The sequence below is a fragment of the Chiloscyllium plagiosum genome, unplaced genomic scaffold (assembly GCF_037043375.1).
Source record: "Chiloscyllium plagiosum isolate Xiang-an unplaced genomic scaffold, Cpla_swu_hap1 HiC_scaffold_9, whole genome shotgun sequence".
Classification (NCBI taxonomy): domain Eukaryota; kingdom Metazoa; phylum Chordata; class Chondrichthyes; order Orectolobiformes; family Hemiscylliidae; genus Chiloscyllium; species Chiloscyllium plagiosum.
The window spans coordinates 55,728,756-55,745,057 of record NW_028270147.1 but is presented as its reverse complement, the minus strand read 5'-3'; the positions used below and the strand labels follow the sequence as shown (position 1 = coordinate 55,745,057).

At 40.9% G+C, this 16,302-nt stretch overlaps 1 protein-coding gene across 1 annotated transcript in view; it reads right to left on the bottom strand.

Moving 5' to 3' along the window:
- Positions 1–9,440: 9,440 nt before the first annotated feature.
- Positions 9,441–16,302, bottom strand: part of c8b (complement C8 beta chain) — a 57,902-nt gene continuing 51,040 nt past the window's right edge. The window contains exons 10-12 of the mRNA XM_043699299.2: positions 11,427–11,580; positions 10,745–10,813; positions 9,441–9,800 (exon numbers count right to left, since the gene is read on the bottom strand). Of these exons, the coding sequence (XP_043555234.2) occupies positions 9,649–9,800; positions 10,745–10,813; positions 11,427–11,580 (375 nt within the window). The 3' untranslated portion in view covers positions 9,441–9,648. The remainder of the gene's footprint in view (positions 9,801–10,744; positions 10,814–11,426; positions 11,581–16,302) is intronic.

The following is a 16,302-nucleotide window of genomic DNA, read 5'->3' as shown; positions in this document are numbered from 1 at the left end:
AAATCTTAAAACATAGAGCAAGACGCTCCCTGTGTCAGGATCAGCCTCACTGAAACTTCTTGACTGGTTCTGTCACAAATCTAACCGTAACCAACATTGGGCATTGTATTCTGCCTGTTTCAGATATCTTACAAAATCCCTTACCTGATAACCAGTCATTGAGATGGATGAGTTGGTAGACCCGCAATGCCATGAGAGAGGGAGTTTGAAGTCTTTCTGGGGAGAGTATTGCAGATGGTGGTGTTCATATGTATCTGTTGCTCCTTCCCCTTCTAGCTGCTAGTGGTTATAGATTGAGAAGGTGCTAGCTAAATCCCTTGGTGAATTTCTTAAGAGCATCTTGTAGATGGCACATACTGCTGCTGTTGCGCATCGATGGTGGTGGGAGTGAAAGTTTATGGATGTGGTGCCAATCAAGTGGGCTATTTTGCATTGGGTAATGTGAAATTTCTTAAATGGTGAGAAGTTGCACTCATGCAAGCAAGTAGGTAGTATTCCATCCCATACCTGACTTGTAGAAAGTGAGGACTGCAGGTGCAGGAGTTGAGAGTGTGGTGCTGGAAAAGCACAGTGGGTCAGGCAGCATCCGAGGAGCAGGAGAATCGACATTTCAGGCATAAGCTATTCATCAGCCCTGATGAATGCTTATGCCTGAAACGATGATTCCCCTGTTCCTCAGATGCTGCCTGACCTGCTGTGCTTTTCCATTCCTGACTTGTATCTTGTAGATGGTGGACAGGTTTTAGGGACACTAGAGATTATTACTTGTTGCAAGGTTCTTAGTCTCTGATGTACTCTTCTAACTACAGCTTTTAAATAGCTGATCCATTTCAGTTTCTGCTCAATTACAACCTTCAATATATTGATAGTGGGAGTTTCAGTGATGGTATTGCCATTAAATGTCAAGTAACAATGTTAGATTCTCTCTTGGCAAAGCTGGTCAAAATCTTATTGCTTCATGAACATGAAAAGATTTGTATCTAAGGAGTTGCAAATGGTACTGAACATTGGGCAAGAATGAACAATCACACCCCATTTCTGACATTCTGATGGAGGAATTGATGAAGTAGCTGAAGATAGGGGGCCAAGGACACTGTCCTGAGGAACTCCTGTCCTGAAACTTTGATGACTAACGTTCAACAAGTAAAACCATCTTCTTTTGTGCCAGTATGATTCTAACCAGTAGAAAGTCTTGCACTGATTCCCATGAATTATAGTATTGCTAGAACTCTATGATGCCATATTCAGTCAAACATGGCCTTGATGTCAAGGACAGTCACTATTACAAACCTCTGAAATTCAGCTCTTTTATCCGTGAGTGATCTAAGGCTGTAATGAGATCAGAAGCTGAATGGCCCCTGGAAAACCCAATCGAAGAACCAGTGATCTTGTTATTGCTAAGGAAATGCTGTTTGATTACTCCATCATTTTGTTAATCATGAAGAATAAACTGTTAGGGTGGTAGTTGGGCAGCTTGGATTTGTTTTAATTTTTGTGTGCAAGATGTCCTTGAGTGATTTTCACTTTATTGGGTAGATACCCATGTTGTAGCTGTGTTGAAATAACTTAGTTAGGGGTGTGGTTTGTTCTGGAGCTCAAGTCTTCACTATTATTGCCCACAATATTGTCAAGACCCTTGGCCGTTATAATATCCTTCAGCCATGTCTTGATATTATGTGGAGTGAATCAAATTGATTGAAGATTAGCATCTCAGATGCTGGGAACCTCTGGAGGAGGATAGGATGTATCATTCACTCAGCTTTTCTGGGTGAAGATGGTTGCAAACATTTCAGCCTTATCTTTTGCACTGATGTGTTGCGTTCACCTACTATTGAGGGTTGGGATATTTGTGGAGCCTCTTCCTCCAATCTATTATTCAGTTTTACACTGTCATTCATGACAGGATGTGGCAGGCCTGCAGAGTTTAAATTTGTTCTATTGTTTATAGAATCATTTAGCTCCATCTATCACTTGCAGCTTATATTGTTTGGCATGCAAGTAATCCAATTTTGTGGCTTCACCCAACTGACACCTCACGTTTAGGTTTGCCTCATGCTGCTTCTGCCATGACCTCCTTCACTCTTCATTGAACTAGCTTTGAGCCTTGGTTTGATGGTAATGGTGGACTGGAGACGTGTCAAGCCATAAGGTCACACATTGTGTTTCAGCCCAATTCTGCTGCTACTAATGGCCCACAGAGCCTCATGGTCTAGTCTTGAGTTGCTAGATCCGTCTGAAATCTATTTCACTTAGCTCAGAGTTGGTGCCTCATAACACAATGGATGGTATCCTCGGTGTGAAAATGGGACTCAGTCTTGGCAAATATTGTACTATGGTCACTTCTACCAATACTGTCATAGACAGATGCATCTGCAGCTAGCAGATTAGTGAGGAGGAAGCCAAGCATATATTTCTGCTGTTGTTGATTCCCACACCACCTGCTGCAGACACAGTTTAGCATTAATGTACATTAAAACTCAATCAGTATGGTCAGTAGTGGAGCTGCTAAGCCACTCTTGGTGATGGACATTGAAATCTCCCACCTCAGAGTATTTGTGCTCTTGATGACCTCAGTGCTTCCTCCAAGCAGTTTTCAACATGGAGGAGTAATGATTCATCAGCTGAGGATGGGGTGTACATAGTAATCAGCAGGAGGCTTCCTTGCCTATGTTTGACTTGAAGCTATGAGATTTATAGAATCTTAGAGACATTGAATCATCTAATATGGAAACAGACCCTTCCGTCCAACCAGTCCATGCCGAACATAATCCCAAACTAAACTAGTCCCACATGCCTGCTCCTGTCACATATCCCTCCAAACCTTTCCTATTCATGTGTTTAGAGCCAATGTTGAGAATTCCCAAGGAATGTGTCCTCTGACTATATACCACTGCCTGCATTGACAGTAGGAAATGACATACCCAGGGATGGTGTCGTTGATCATTAGGGCATAGTCATACTCATGGAATCAAGACAATGCCAGCCAATTGCCTGACTAATCTGCAATGCAGCTCTCCCAATTTTGGCACTGACCCCAGAGGAACAGAAATTCTACTCTTCACTACTTTATCCTACCTGGCCTTCATTATGGCTGCAAGGAACTTCAGGAACTTCAATCATCTAGGCAACTCCAGAGCTCTGTAATGAATGCTGCCAGAACTATAGATAAAAATTCAAGAAATAAAGAGGCCCAAGTGAACCCCAGACACTCTGCAGGTAGGAATGAAGGTGGCTACTATTTTCTGTTTGAGTGACGTGCAAAGAGCAGCCCTCCAAAGTTGGTATTGCTTTCCATCACTCCATTTTAAAAACTAAACAAACTGCCTGCCTGCTCATGCCAAACATACTATGCATGGCCAGTGTAATATCAGGGTGAACTGGCCCTTAATTGTTATTTATGGATGCAATACTTAACTAATAGGAATAAGCCTGGACTAGGTGGGAAAGTAACAGACTGGGAACCCACTTTATTTCATATAGCCCAGACTTGGCTATGGTGTGTAATATCCAGGCCCAAGCTGCCTTACTTGTCTTCACATGAAAAGCAACATCTCTTAACCTTATTGTGGTTTAGTTAGATTCTAGTTTCGACAATGCTACTACAACTCTGACAGAAGGATCCTGCTGCTAACTGAGCCCTATTACTGTATGAACATAGTAGCAGTGTAAATGCTTTGATTCATTGACAAAAATGAAAAACTATCTCCCTTTATCACTAGTACCCTGAATAAAATAAATTGTCACTAGGTTCCTTTAGCAGAACTTATTTAATAGAAACAAAATCTTTAAGGGGAGGTGATGGTGTTAGACGTATTCTCACTAAATTATTAATCCAGAAACCCAGTAAATGTATTAAGGATCTGGGCTTGAATTCTGCCACAGCAGATGGTGAAATTTAAATTGAATAAAGATCTGGAATTAGGAGTCTAATGATGACCATGAAGCCATTATCAATTGTTGGGAAAACCCATCGAGTTCATTGATGGTCTTCAGGGAAAGAAAAATGCCATCCTCATCTAGTCTGGACTACATGTGAGTTCGGACCAGCACCAGTGTTATATCCTTCTGGGCATCAGTAACACCCACATCATGAGTATGTAATAAAATGAAGTGGATAACATCAAAGTCATATTCCAGAATGAAATTGTATTACCTTAGTGCCAAACAAACATAGACATATTAGAAACAAGACAATACAGCTCTGCACAAATGATATGGGTCGTTTTTAAAGAAAAAGGCAAACTAGAAAAAAAAAATTCTTTGGGCCAGAGGTCCAACCTCAAACTATAAGTAGAATAAAAACCGGAAGAACTGCAGATGCTGTAAATTGGAAATAAAAACAGAAATTGCTGTAAAAGCTCAGCAGGTCTGGCAGTTTCTGTGGAGAGAAATCAGAGTTAATGTTTTTGGGTCCAGTGACCTTTCCTCAGAACTAGTTAGCTCTGATTTCTCTCCACAGATACTGCCAGATCTGCTAAGCTTTTTCAGCAATCTCAGTTATAAATTGGAATGATTTTTCACAGTTCCTGACATTTCCTGTGGACAGATCACTGTAGAATGATGGAAAATCTTCAGTCAAAACTTCAGAGTGAAAGTTACATTTAAGCTTTTGAACAGAAATAATAACCTAGCTTTCAGAATTTGAGTTTGTCAGAGATTCTGATATTTGCAACTTTCTCAGGTTCTCAGAAACACTTCAGACAGAAGAGAGGGATTTTTTCAGCCAATGATGCTTTGAGATGTCTTCTTTGCGGTGACAGAGACGGAGGGAGAGTGAAATCTTCCACTGCAAGCTTTCTGAGGTATTTTATTCCATTGACAGATCCATACTGGATAAACAGAAAAATTCCAGGAGAATGTTCTTAGCAGCCTTCAATCCATTGACCCACACCCGCACCCCCCCCCCCCCCCCCCCCGCCCCACTGTCTCCTTCAAATCACAATTAAAGCCACAAAGTCCATCTCTTATCACCCTTAAGTGCTTGAATTGTCTTTCTTTCACAAGGTTATTTGACTTTTTGTAACAGTAGGTGAACCACTACAAACTTAACCTTTTCAGTTCCAAGAAGTCTTATGGTACAGCCTCTTCCATCCAGAAATTTTCCAAAGCCTTCCATCTTTTCCTGTTTCCTGCACATTTCCTTTTAAGGACTATGCATTCCCAACAATACAAACATGCCCTCTTCCAATAACACTCATCTGAAACCTGCTGATTTCATGCTCAAATACTATTGTGCATGACTTCTTCCAAAATCAGCTATTCTAAATGTTACTATTGTTTTTTCTTGGCTCGTGGTGAATCAAAGATGTTCAATCCCTCAGATTTTCTAGTTCTGGTTTTGTGGGTTCTATAACTTCAAAGGCTACAAGTAATATAGTATTGGTACATGTGACATCTGCTAAATGTATGGCTTTGTTGATTTAGATCCACCTGTGTGTTAAGTGCTGGAGTGCAATTCCCAGAACTCAGGGGAGTGAACTTCCAGGAAAGAAAGATGATCTCAAAAGCTTTTTGAGGAAGTCCATGAAGGAGTTTCAAGAGTAGATCATCAAAAGTGAAGGACGTTAATCCTTTTTGAAGCTTTAATGAAATTTAGTCACTCAGTGTGTCACTAACAAAGCCTGTCCACAATCTACAAGACACAATTCTGGAGTGTGATGGAATACTCCGTACTTGGAGGAGAAAGTGAGGACTGCAGATGCTGGAGATCAGAGCTGAAAATGTGTTGCTGGAAAAGCACAGCAGGTCAGGCAGCATCCAAGGAGCAGGAGAATCGACGTTTGAGAGCATGAGAAGGGCTCATGCCCGAAGCGTCGATTCTCCTGCTCCTTGGGTGCTGCCTGACCTGCTGTGCTTTTCCAGCAACACATTTTCAATACTCTGCACTTGACTGGATGAGTGTGTCGCTAACAACATTCAAGAAACTCGACATCCTCAGGCCAAAGTAACCCACCTGGTTGGCACCCTGCCCACCATTCTAAACATTAATTCTCTCCATCATTTGAGCACAATTTCAGATATGTGTGCCATCTACAATATTCATGACAATAAGTCACCAAGAACGTTTGGCATTGTTTTAAAAAATTCTCAAGGTCAGGTTCGTAGGAGAGTAGTCTGACACAGAACAAACGACCAAGAGGCGAGACTGCTAGAATATGGGCATTTTATTCCCCGCAGTGTCGCACAACGGGTCTGGCTTATACTCACTCTACATGTTACAAAAACTGGGAGCCGTCAGTTCTCGTAGAGCGGTTGCCAACAACCCACGCTCGGCGGTTAAACGTAACCCCGGAGCAGACTCACCGAACTGGAGACTTTTCCAGCTGATATACTCCCTTCCAGATATAAACATTCATGTGAACAGCAGAGCAAGGCTAAAAAACACATTCCATTCTGGTTACATACAGATAAGAAGATTCACACGGGACTAAGCAACACCTCCATTCCGGTTAGATTCACACATGTATTGGGACATAATTTTTAACCGTTTCACCACATTCCACTGCTTGGAATTTTACACCACATTCCACTGCTTGGCCCAATACATGTGTTACATTATGCTTAATTCAGTTCAATTCGTTTCAGTTAATTTCAGTTCAGTCAATTCAGTGTAATTCAATTCAGTTCCGTCCATTTCAATTCAATTTAGCTCAGTTCCATTTTGTTCCGTTCAATTTGATTCACTTCAGTTCCACTCAGTTCAGTTCAGTTCAATCCCATTCAATTCTGTTAACTCCGCTTCAGCCTTTTGGACATGCCCACATCCTCCGCTGTACCCCAGGCAAGGGGTTCTTCGGCAGGACTGGGATCCTTTCTCAAACAAACTGCCACGTACATGCCCACATCCATGCCATCCCGGGACGGTCGGGACCTCCACAGTTTGTTCTTCTGGTTTCTTAGTCGTTTTCCAAAACATTGTTCTGTATCAAAATCTCTCCTCAATTGCGATTGACCCTGCTCGACTACGCCAAATGTTTTAAAAAATTCTCAAGGTCAGGTTCGTAGGAGAGTAGTCTGACACAGAACAAACGACCAAGAGGCGAGACTGCTAGAATATGGGCATTTTATTCCCCGCAGTGTCGCACAACGGGTCTGGCTTATACTCACTCTACATGTTACAAAAACTGGGAGCCGTCAGTTCTCGTAGAGCGGTTGCCAACAACCCACGCTCGGCGGTTAAACGTAACCCCGGAGCAGACTCACCGAACTGGAGACTTTTCCAGCTGATATACTCCCTTCCAGATATAAACATTCATGTGAACAGCAGAGCAAGGCTAAAAAACACATTCCATTCTGGTTACATACAGATAAGAAGATTCACACGGGACTAAGCAACACCTCCATTCCGGTTAGATTCACACATGTATTGGGACATAATTTTTAACAGTTTCACCACATTCCACTGCTTGGAATTTTACACCACAGGCATTACCTTTCAAACCTGTGACTTCTACAACCTGGCAAATTAAAGGCAGCATTGTCTGATGCTAGGTGGGTGGTGATGGTGGGCATTTGAATTGCCAACAAATTTGTGATATCTGACTTGATTTAATTTACTATTTGATGTGTTTTGTGGGTTTTTCTCCAGACGATAGAATGTAAGCTGTATTACTGTTCTAACTTTGTGTAGTAAAGCTTATTCTTTATTGTTCAAAACAGTGGAATCTTGTGACTTTATTCTTTTTTAAATACCTGCACCTCCCAGTTTGCTTACGTTTAGAGGTTAAAAGTTACTGATCTTTAGTTATTTCTAGCTTCCAAGAATTCAGCTGTTCCTCATTTTGTTGAAGTAAGCAAGTAATATTCATTTTCCTTCATTTTCTAAGATCCTTGAAGTGACTTCCATCAGTAAGGCTCATTGCAGAAATTCCTTCTTTCAGCCATATGAGGGCTAATCTTCCAGTGTCTTTTAATCTCTGTAGGTTTCACCTCTCCCGCCATTTAATAATATCCTAGCTAATCTTGTGACAGTGACTCTACTTTCTTCTACACTACATAACCCTTGAATCTTCCATACATCAAAGATCTATCTAATTCAGCTTTCAATATATTCAATGACCAAGCCTCTGGTGTTTTCCGGGGCACAATAATCTAAAGACTAATGACCCTTTGAAAAAAGAAATTCATCCTTAACTCCATCTGAAATTGGAGAGCTATTATTTAGAAATTTAGTCTCCTGTTAAAGATTCACCAAGCAGGCATGAACATGGGTTAATCTCATTTCATGATCCTCATTACAGTTTTGGGGGCTATTTAATTTAGCATCCAGTTTTTTTTTAACTGAGAGTGGGCATAATGTACTTCTGGAGTTAATAATTGAAACAGTTATAATTGTTTACAATATTGGATGATTAATTAAGTAGAGTAGCCAAGAAGCAAAGTTGTTATCATTGTACTAGACCATTGGACTGTTCTCTCATTCGAGAGAGATGGCAGTTGTAACCATATCTCAGGCAAGGGGAGAGTTTGAGAGGGAGAGTCCTTCAGGGTAACCTCAGCCAGTGCAGAAATTAAGCCTACACTGTTCGCATCACTAACAGTATGGCCTTCCATACCAGCTGTCCAGCCAACTGAACTAATCAACACCTACAAAATATTTAGGATTTTGGTAACAGGGTAACCAAATAGGATTAGGACTGTCATAAGAATGTTTTTAGATGGTACTTTCTTAGACTTATTTTAGGTAGCATTGTTTCCATGGTTACCCCGAATTGCCAAATTATCTTCTGCCATTTATAGTTTATTAGCATTTCTTTACATTAAATGTGATTTTTCCACCAAGATATTGCTCATTCTGGTCATAGCTCTCCAGATACTGCCTTTTGCTACCTTGTTCAAGTGATCATTGTTGATGCATAAGGCTAGTAAGTGACTGCTTATGCACATAAACCTGACTATTCTAAAACACTTGGCATTTGATAGACATCAGGACATGCAGGCATTTCTGAGTATTGCTCTCCTTACTTAAATTGTAACATTACAACTGTCACCTTAGCCAAGATCAGCAAATTAACAAGATATGTGAGAATTAATGCAGAACATGTTTAGTTTGGACTTTGCAACTGAGCTTTGAAGAACTCACAAGATCTTTTGCATAATGGTACAATATCATTTAGTCCATAAAGATAATTAGATATTTTTTCATGCATACATTTTCAGATGTGGTGACTTCTCTAACACTTTCACACAATGAAGTGCATCATCTTCATGCAGAATGTATATAAAGGAATTTAAGTATCTTTTTATTGCTTTTTTTCAAACTATTAGTTGTTTCTCTATGTATACGTGTGAAATGCTTATTGGTTATTTAGTTGAATCTACCTATTGAACATAAAATATGCCTAGAGATCCTGGTATGGTACTTTTATATTAAGTTCATAACTTGATAAATTTTTGCATGTAAATATATTCATCCATACAGAAAAACAAAAGAAAAGCTGTTTAGTCTTAAAGATGAATTGACTTTATTTAACTAATGTTTACTACCCCAGATTCCTTTTATTAGTCATTGTTTAACCATATTTTAAAATTACGTTTACAATTGCCACATCTTCTTCAACTGAAACAAGATTTTATATTTGATTCAAATACTTTTGAAGCCAAAATCCAAAGTAGTGAAGAAGGTCAAAGTAAAACATTGTTTCATCATTAGCATAACAATGTGTCTTGATGATCACCTCTGCATGCTTGGCCATCGTTCTCTGGTGGGGGATTATTGCACTGTCGAGTCCTTATCCTTTGTTTATTTCTGCATTCAGACCAAAGTGACCAACAACTCCACTTCCCATCGACTGAAAAATCTAAAACAATATGACATGCGATGGCATTAAATGCAATATTTTTCTAATATGATTTTTGATATCAAATATCAAAATGTATAGAAATTCATCATAGTGTGCAATTTTAGGCTGAAAAGAACAAAATAGTTTTGTAAAAATGGAGTTTTTCCATTTTGCAATCGATAGCATGACGGCAAGTTCCCAGAAAAGACAACCTTATTTTCTTTCATTATGAGAAGTGGCTGATTCCCAATTTTCCTACTGGATTAAGTCTTCTGAATTTGGCTGGTATCTGGCATATTTCCTGGAACGTAGGAAGACACTTATGTTCACACTTAAAAAGAAGACTTGTTGGATTTTCTGCCAGCCAGGGATTTAAGAGGACCCTTCCTCCCCACTGAGGATCCTTGGATATTATGTCTTCCCTGCCTAGAGCTTCAAGGCTGTAGGTGACTGCTCTAAATTATTGGCAAGGCCACAGAGAAGACCATGGCTGCAGCCAATATCACAATCATTTCAGCAGGTTTATTGGATATTGGGGGAATTAAAGCTGATGCTGGAAGAGAAACTTAAGTGTCAGTAATTGACAACTCAAGGAAGGAGATGGAAGGTCTTAAAACACAATACTTTCCCACATCCAGGCAAGGCAGGCATTTTTCTGTCTGGCATGTTTTTTGCATGAAGTGGGAAGGCTTTGGGTATAAGTCTTGACAAAAACCCACCTAATTTTCAAGACCTTCTGCCTCCTTATTCCTCATCGTGAGCTCAGGAGATTCTATTTATTGTAAAGTAACTGAAACTGGGATAAGTTAAACAAAGAAAAATAAATATGATCTACGTCTACAAAATGAATCAAGCTACTGCCACAAGACTATGCTGCATTGGTCTAGTATTGCAAAATGTTATCTATCATTGCTGAAAATACAATTATTATTTCTCTCATTAACACAATTAATGATGCTTACCCTTCCTGGCTGTAATTTCACAGGCAGCTCCATGAGCACCAGCAGGACATATGCATGAACACTGGGTGCCTGCAATGATTAAATCATTTCATTACTGATGTTAGACAATACATTTTCATTTTGTAGTCTGTACTGCAATTAACTGGTATCAAGCTGTATTACACAGATGATTGCAAGGAATAAGGCAACATGATTTGCATCCAATTGTGTTAATTATCATCAAGCATCCTAATTTGCTGTTCTCTTGGAAAATGGAAGGAATTGTTGAATTAATCCACAAAACATGAATAGAAATGTAGGAGAATCCTATTATCACTTATAGAATCTAATAAATGTTAACTCAGTCAGTTGTTGTAAAGCAACAGCTCACATTATAATATCTACTTTTAAGGAAATATGGTGATATTTGCATTTTGATTTTAAAAAAGAGTGTTCACTATAATTAATGATGACTAATTATCAAGGAAAGAGCAGGGATTTCTGAGAATGTGGTATTATTCTTTGAATATTGCTTTTCATCAGAAGTGATGTTACCCCCTCCCAGTGATTTAATCTAAAAAAATTTGTCACTGTAATAAAGGATTTTGTAATTATTTCTTTACATTGGAAAGAATTAAACAAAAATTATTATTGTGTAAGAATTATGTCTTCTATTGTCCACCAGTCACTGATTGTATTATACCTTTAAGAACAGCAACACCATTGTTTTGACATGGAGCACATCGACAGGAACTGGATTCCATCAGATACTCCTCGAGGGCTCGCCTCATGTTGGCTTTGATCCTACTGGCACTCTGAAATGTATCTGAAGTGATTAGCTCATAAAGAGGTACTGGCTGCAAAATAGAGAAAAAAACGAGGGAAATTATTAATAAAATTGCATTTCCTACCATGTACAAAAATATGGTAAAGATGACAGAGCTAGGGGAAGTCACAGAGTGGTGGGAACCTAACTTGTAACTATTATTTCCATTTAATAGAAATTCTGATCTTAGTGGGTGATTGGGATGTGCCGCACAAGTGAGAGTGAGAGAAAAATAGAGAAGGAAATTTCCCACACTGAACTATTTATTCGGGCTGAAATTTACATTTTTTAGGCTGTCTCATTTTTGTCAAGTTCTACAAGGCCTAATGGGTTTCTTTGCTGCATTTTACTAAATAACTCTCTTTAACTACCTACCCCGACCTTATGGTGTCCCTCTGGTCCAATTCTAGCACCATTCTACCATTTGTTGTACCTAGAAAAACTTGCCATTGCTGCAATATCCCAGAATAGATTAATGTCCTTGGTGCCAGCACCACCTTTAAGAGGTTACTGTGCATCTGTATGAGTACTGTTAGTGCTGAGCTGCCATGGCATATTCCTTGGGCATGGCAGCGAAAGGACCTGGAATTCTGCTGGTCAAGATGATGCAGAGGCAGATATCTTCTTCTCTCATGACTGGCAGTGAAGGCCACAACACCAGGTAAATCATGCCTGGTTTGAGGCTGCCACCTGGGTCAGTGTAGTCTCAGCCATCTGAGGAAATGCATGACAATGTAGGAAGACCTTCTTCACTCTCTTAGCATAAGTGCCGTTACTTTCTTTCTGATGCCTCATGCTTGCTTCGTCGCTACTACTGTAACCATTTCTCCACCAAAGCTCTACCAATTTCATGATTGCCTGCAACATCTTCCTTCACTCACTGTCCAAGCCCCAACTCCAATAGCACTAACCCTGCATGTCCTCTGCATTGCATATTCATCCCCAAGGCTTCAGCTACACCAAAAGTAACAGCTGTGCAACCCGCTTTCATCTCCCTTACTACGTGCCTTAATATTCTAGGAGGAAAATAGCTCCCAACAGGGCAGAAGGAGTCAAGACTTGTGGTGGCTGTCCAACATTTAGCTCCTCAGCTACTGAGGAGAGAATTGTTTTCACTACTCCGAGTGAATGACTAAGATGTCCAAACCCCTTGACTGGTATTGGAGGCTGTTCTTTATTTACTGTGCCAGGACATCATAACAGATGTTTATCTCCCATGACTTGACCGGGGACTGTTGATAACCATGAGAAACTTCTCGGTTTTATATCTGCACTAAATAGCACAGTAATACAGCAGTGCTGTGAGCTTGGTATCTCTGGCTGAGGGGCAAGGCACTGAAAGGCAAGGCAGAGATGTGATGAGCATCCTGGAAGGCTCAGATTGACTGAGCACTAAGATCGTGAAGAGCCCCAAGATGCAGCCTGGTTCAGTCATGATTCTGTGCGCATGACACTGAGAGTACACTGTCCTTGCTGCAGCATTACAATGATGGTTGCCATTGTGCCTCAAGGTGCAGCAATAAAGTGTAGAAGCACCTGTAAGTGGATCAGGGTTGTGTTATGTGGGCTCTTTGATGCTGGCACATGTCTAATGACAGTGTCTATGGATGTGGTCTGTGTTTGGCCAGTCCCCATGGAGCAAGACCCTGACATGTTGGTTGTTGATGTCCAACACAAAGGTACTGGTAAATCACAAATTGTCTGATTCTGATGTTACTTTGTCTGATTTTTGTGTAACAAAAAGAGATGTAATTTTTGTATTATTGAGCTAACAGCTAAAATTTATGGGGAAAGAGCAAAGTAGGGACTAATTGAATAGCTTTTCAAAGGGCTTTTCAAAAGTAAATGGGTGTGTTTGACGACAACCCTTTTTTTTCTGCAGTGCACAGGAGGATGAGAGTAGAGAGGACAGGGACAGGATTTCAGGGTCACAGGAATGTGCTGGCATACAGCAAACTGGTTTGAAGTGTGTCTACTTCAAATAAGGTAGGTGAGCTTACAACATAGCTACCTGGGACTTCGATATTGTGGCCATTTTGGAGACATGGATAGAGCAGGGTGAGGAATGGATGTTGCAGGTTCCAGGGTTTAGATCTTTCATTAAGAACAGGCAAGGTGGTAAAAGGGGGGTAGGTGTGGCCTTGTTAGTCAAGGATAGTATAATGGTGGCTGAAAGAACGTTTGACAAGGACCCATCTACTGAGGTAGTGTGGGCTGAGGTTAGAAACAGAAGAGGAGAGGTCACACTGCTTGGAGCTTTTTATAGGCTTCCACAGAGTTCCAGGGAGATGGAGGAGACGATTGGCAAAATTATTCTGGGCAGGAGTGAAAGGAACAGGGTGGTCATTATGGGGGACTTTAACTTCCCCAACATTGACTGGAAATGCTATAAGTTGAAACTTTATTGCTGGAACAGCACAGCAGGTCAGGCAGCATCCAGGGAACAGGAGATTCGACGTTTCGGGCACAGGCCCTTCTTCAGGAATGAGCCATTCCTGAAGAAGGCTCATTCCTGAAGAAGGGCCTGTGCCCGAAACGTCGAATCTCCTGTTCCCTGGATGCTGCCTGACCTGCTGTGCTGTTCCAGCAATAAAGTTTCAACTTTGATCTCCAGCATCTGCAGACCTCACTTTCTCCTGGAAATGCTATAACTCTAGTACGTCGGATGGATCAGCTTTTGTCCAATGTGTACAGGAGGGTTTCCTGACACAGTATGTCGAAGGGCTGACAAGAGGGGAGGCCACATTGGATCTGGTACTTGGTAATGAATCAGGCCAGGTGTTTGATTTAGTTGTAGGTGAGCACTTTGGAGAGACTGACCATAATTCAGTTATGTTTAGCTTAATGATGGAAAGGGATAGATACATGCCACACATCAAGAGATATCGATGGGGCAAGAGAAATTATAATGCGATTAGGCAAGAATTAGGATGCATAGGATGGGGTAGCAAAATGCAGGGGATGCAGACAATGGAAATGGGGGGGCTGGTTTAAGGAATAGATATTGCGTGTCCTTAATAGGTATGTCCCTGTCAGGCAGGGACGAAGTGATAAGGTAAGGGAACCGTGGTTTACTACAGAAATTGCATCTCTTGTTAAGCAGAAGAAGGAGGCTTATGTGTTGATGAGGCAAGATGGTACAGATGAGGCGATGGAGAGTTACAGATCAGCTAGGAAGGATTTAAAGAGAGAGTTAAGAAGAGCAAAGAGAGGACATGAGCAGCCTTTAGCAAATAGAATAAAAGAGAATCCTAAAGCTTTCTATAGGTATGTGAGGAATAAAAGGATGACTAGGACAGGAATAGGGCCAGTCAAAGACAAAAGTGGGAAGTTGAGTGTGGACCCTGTGGAGATCGTTGGGGTGCTAAACGAGCATTTCTCATCAGTTTTCACTCAGGAAAAGGAGAATATTGTAGAGGAGAAGAATGAGGTACGGGATATTAGACTAGAAAGGATCAAAGTTAGTTGCGAACAGGTGCTATCAATTTGAGAAGGAGTGAAAGTAGACAAGTCCTCTGGGCCGGATGGGATTTATCTGAGGTTTCTCTGGGTAGCTAGGAAGGAGATAGCAGAGCCTTTGGCTTTGATATTTGAGTCGTCATTATCTACAGGTTTAGTAGCAGAGGACTGGAGGATTGCAAATGTTGTGCCGTTGTTCAAGAAGGACAGTAGAGCTGACCAGGTAATTATAGACCAACTTTCTGTTGTAGGAAAGTTTTGGAAAGGATTATAAGAGATGACATTTATAATCATCTAGCAAGCAACAACTTGATTGGAGATAGTCAGCAAGGTTTCGTCAAGGGCAGGTCATGTCTCACAACCCTCATTGAGGTTTTTGAGAAGGTGACCAAGTATGTAGATGAGGGTAGGGCAGTTGACGTGGTATACATGGACTTCAGTGAAGCCTTTGATAAGGTTCCACATGGTAGGCTGTTGGAGAAAATGCAGAGGCATGGAATTGAAGGTGAGTTAGCAGTTTGAATTAGCAAATGGCTTTCTGAAAGAAGGCAGCGAGTGGTGGTTGATGGAGAATATTCAGCCTGAAGTCTGGTTACTAGTGGTGTGCCACAAGGATCTGTATTGGGACCACTATTGTTTGTCATTTTTATAAATGACTTAGACGCAGGCATAGGTGGATGGATTAGTAAATTTGCAGATGACACTAAAGTAGGTGGAGTAGTGAGCGGTTTGGAAGAATGTTACAGGATGCAAGGGGACTTGGATAAACTGCATAATTAGGCTGAGAGGTGGCAAATGGAGTTCAATCCAGCAAAATGTGTGGTGATGCGCTTTGGGAAGAATAACAGGAAGGCAGAATACTGGGTCAATGGAAAGATTCTTGGTAGTTTGGGTGTGCAGAGGGATCTTGGAGTCCATGTACATAGATCCCTAAAAGTTGCCACCCAGGTTGATAGTGCTATTAAGAAGGCATACGGTGAGCTAGGTTTCATTAGGATTGAGTTCCGGAGCCGGAATATTATGCTGCAACTATACAAAATGCTAGTGCAGCCACACTTGGAATATTGTGTACAGTTCTGGTCCCCATATTTCTGGAAGGATGTGGAAGCATTGGAAAAGATGCAGAGGAGATTTACCAGGATGTTGCCTGGTCTGGAGGGAAGGTCTTATGAGGAAAGTCTGAGAGACTTGGGTCTGTTCTCATTGGAAAGAAGAAGGCTAAGAGAGGATTTGATAGAGACATACAAGATGATCAAAGGATTAGATAGGGTAGACAGTGCAAGTCTTTTTCCTA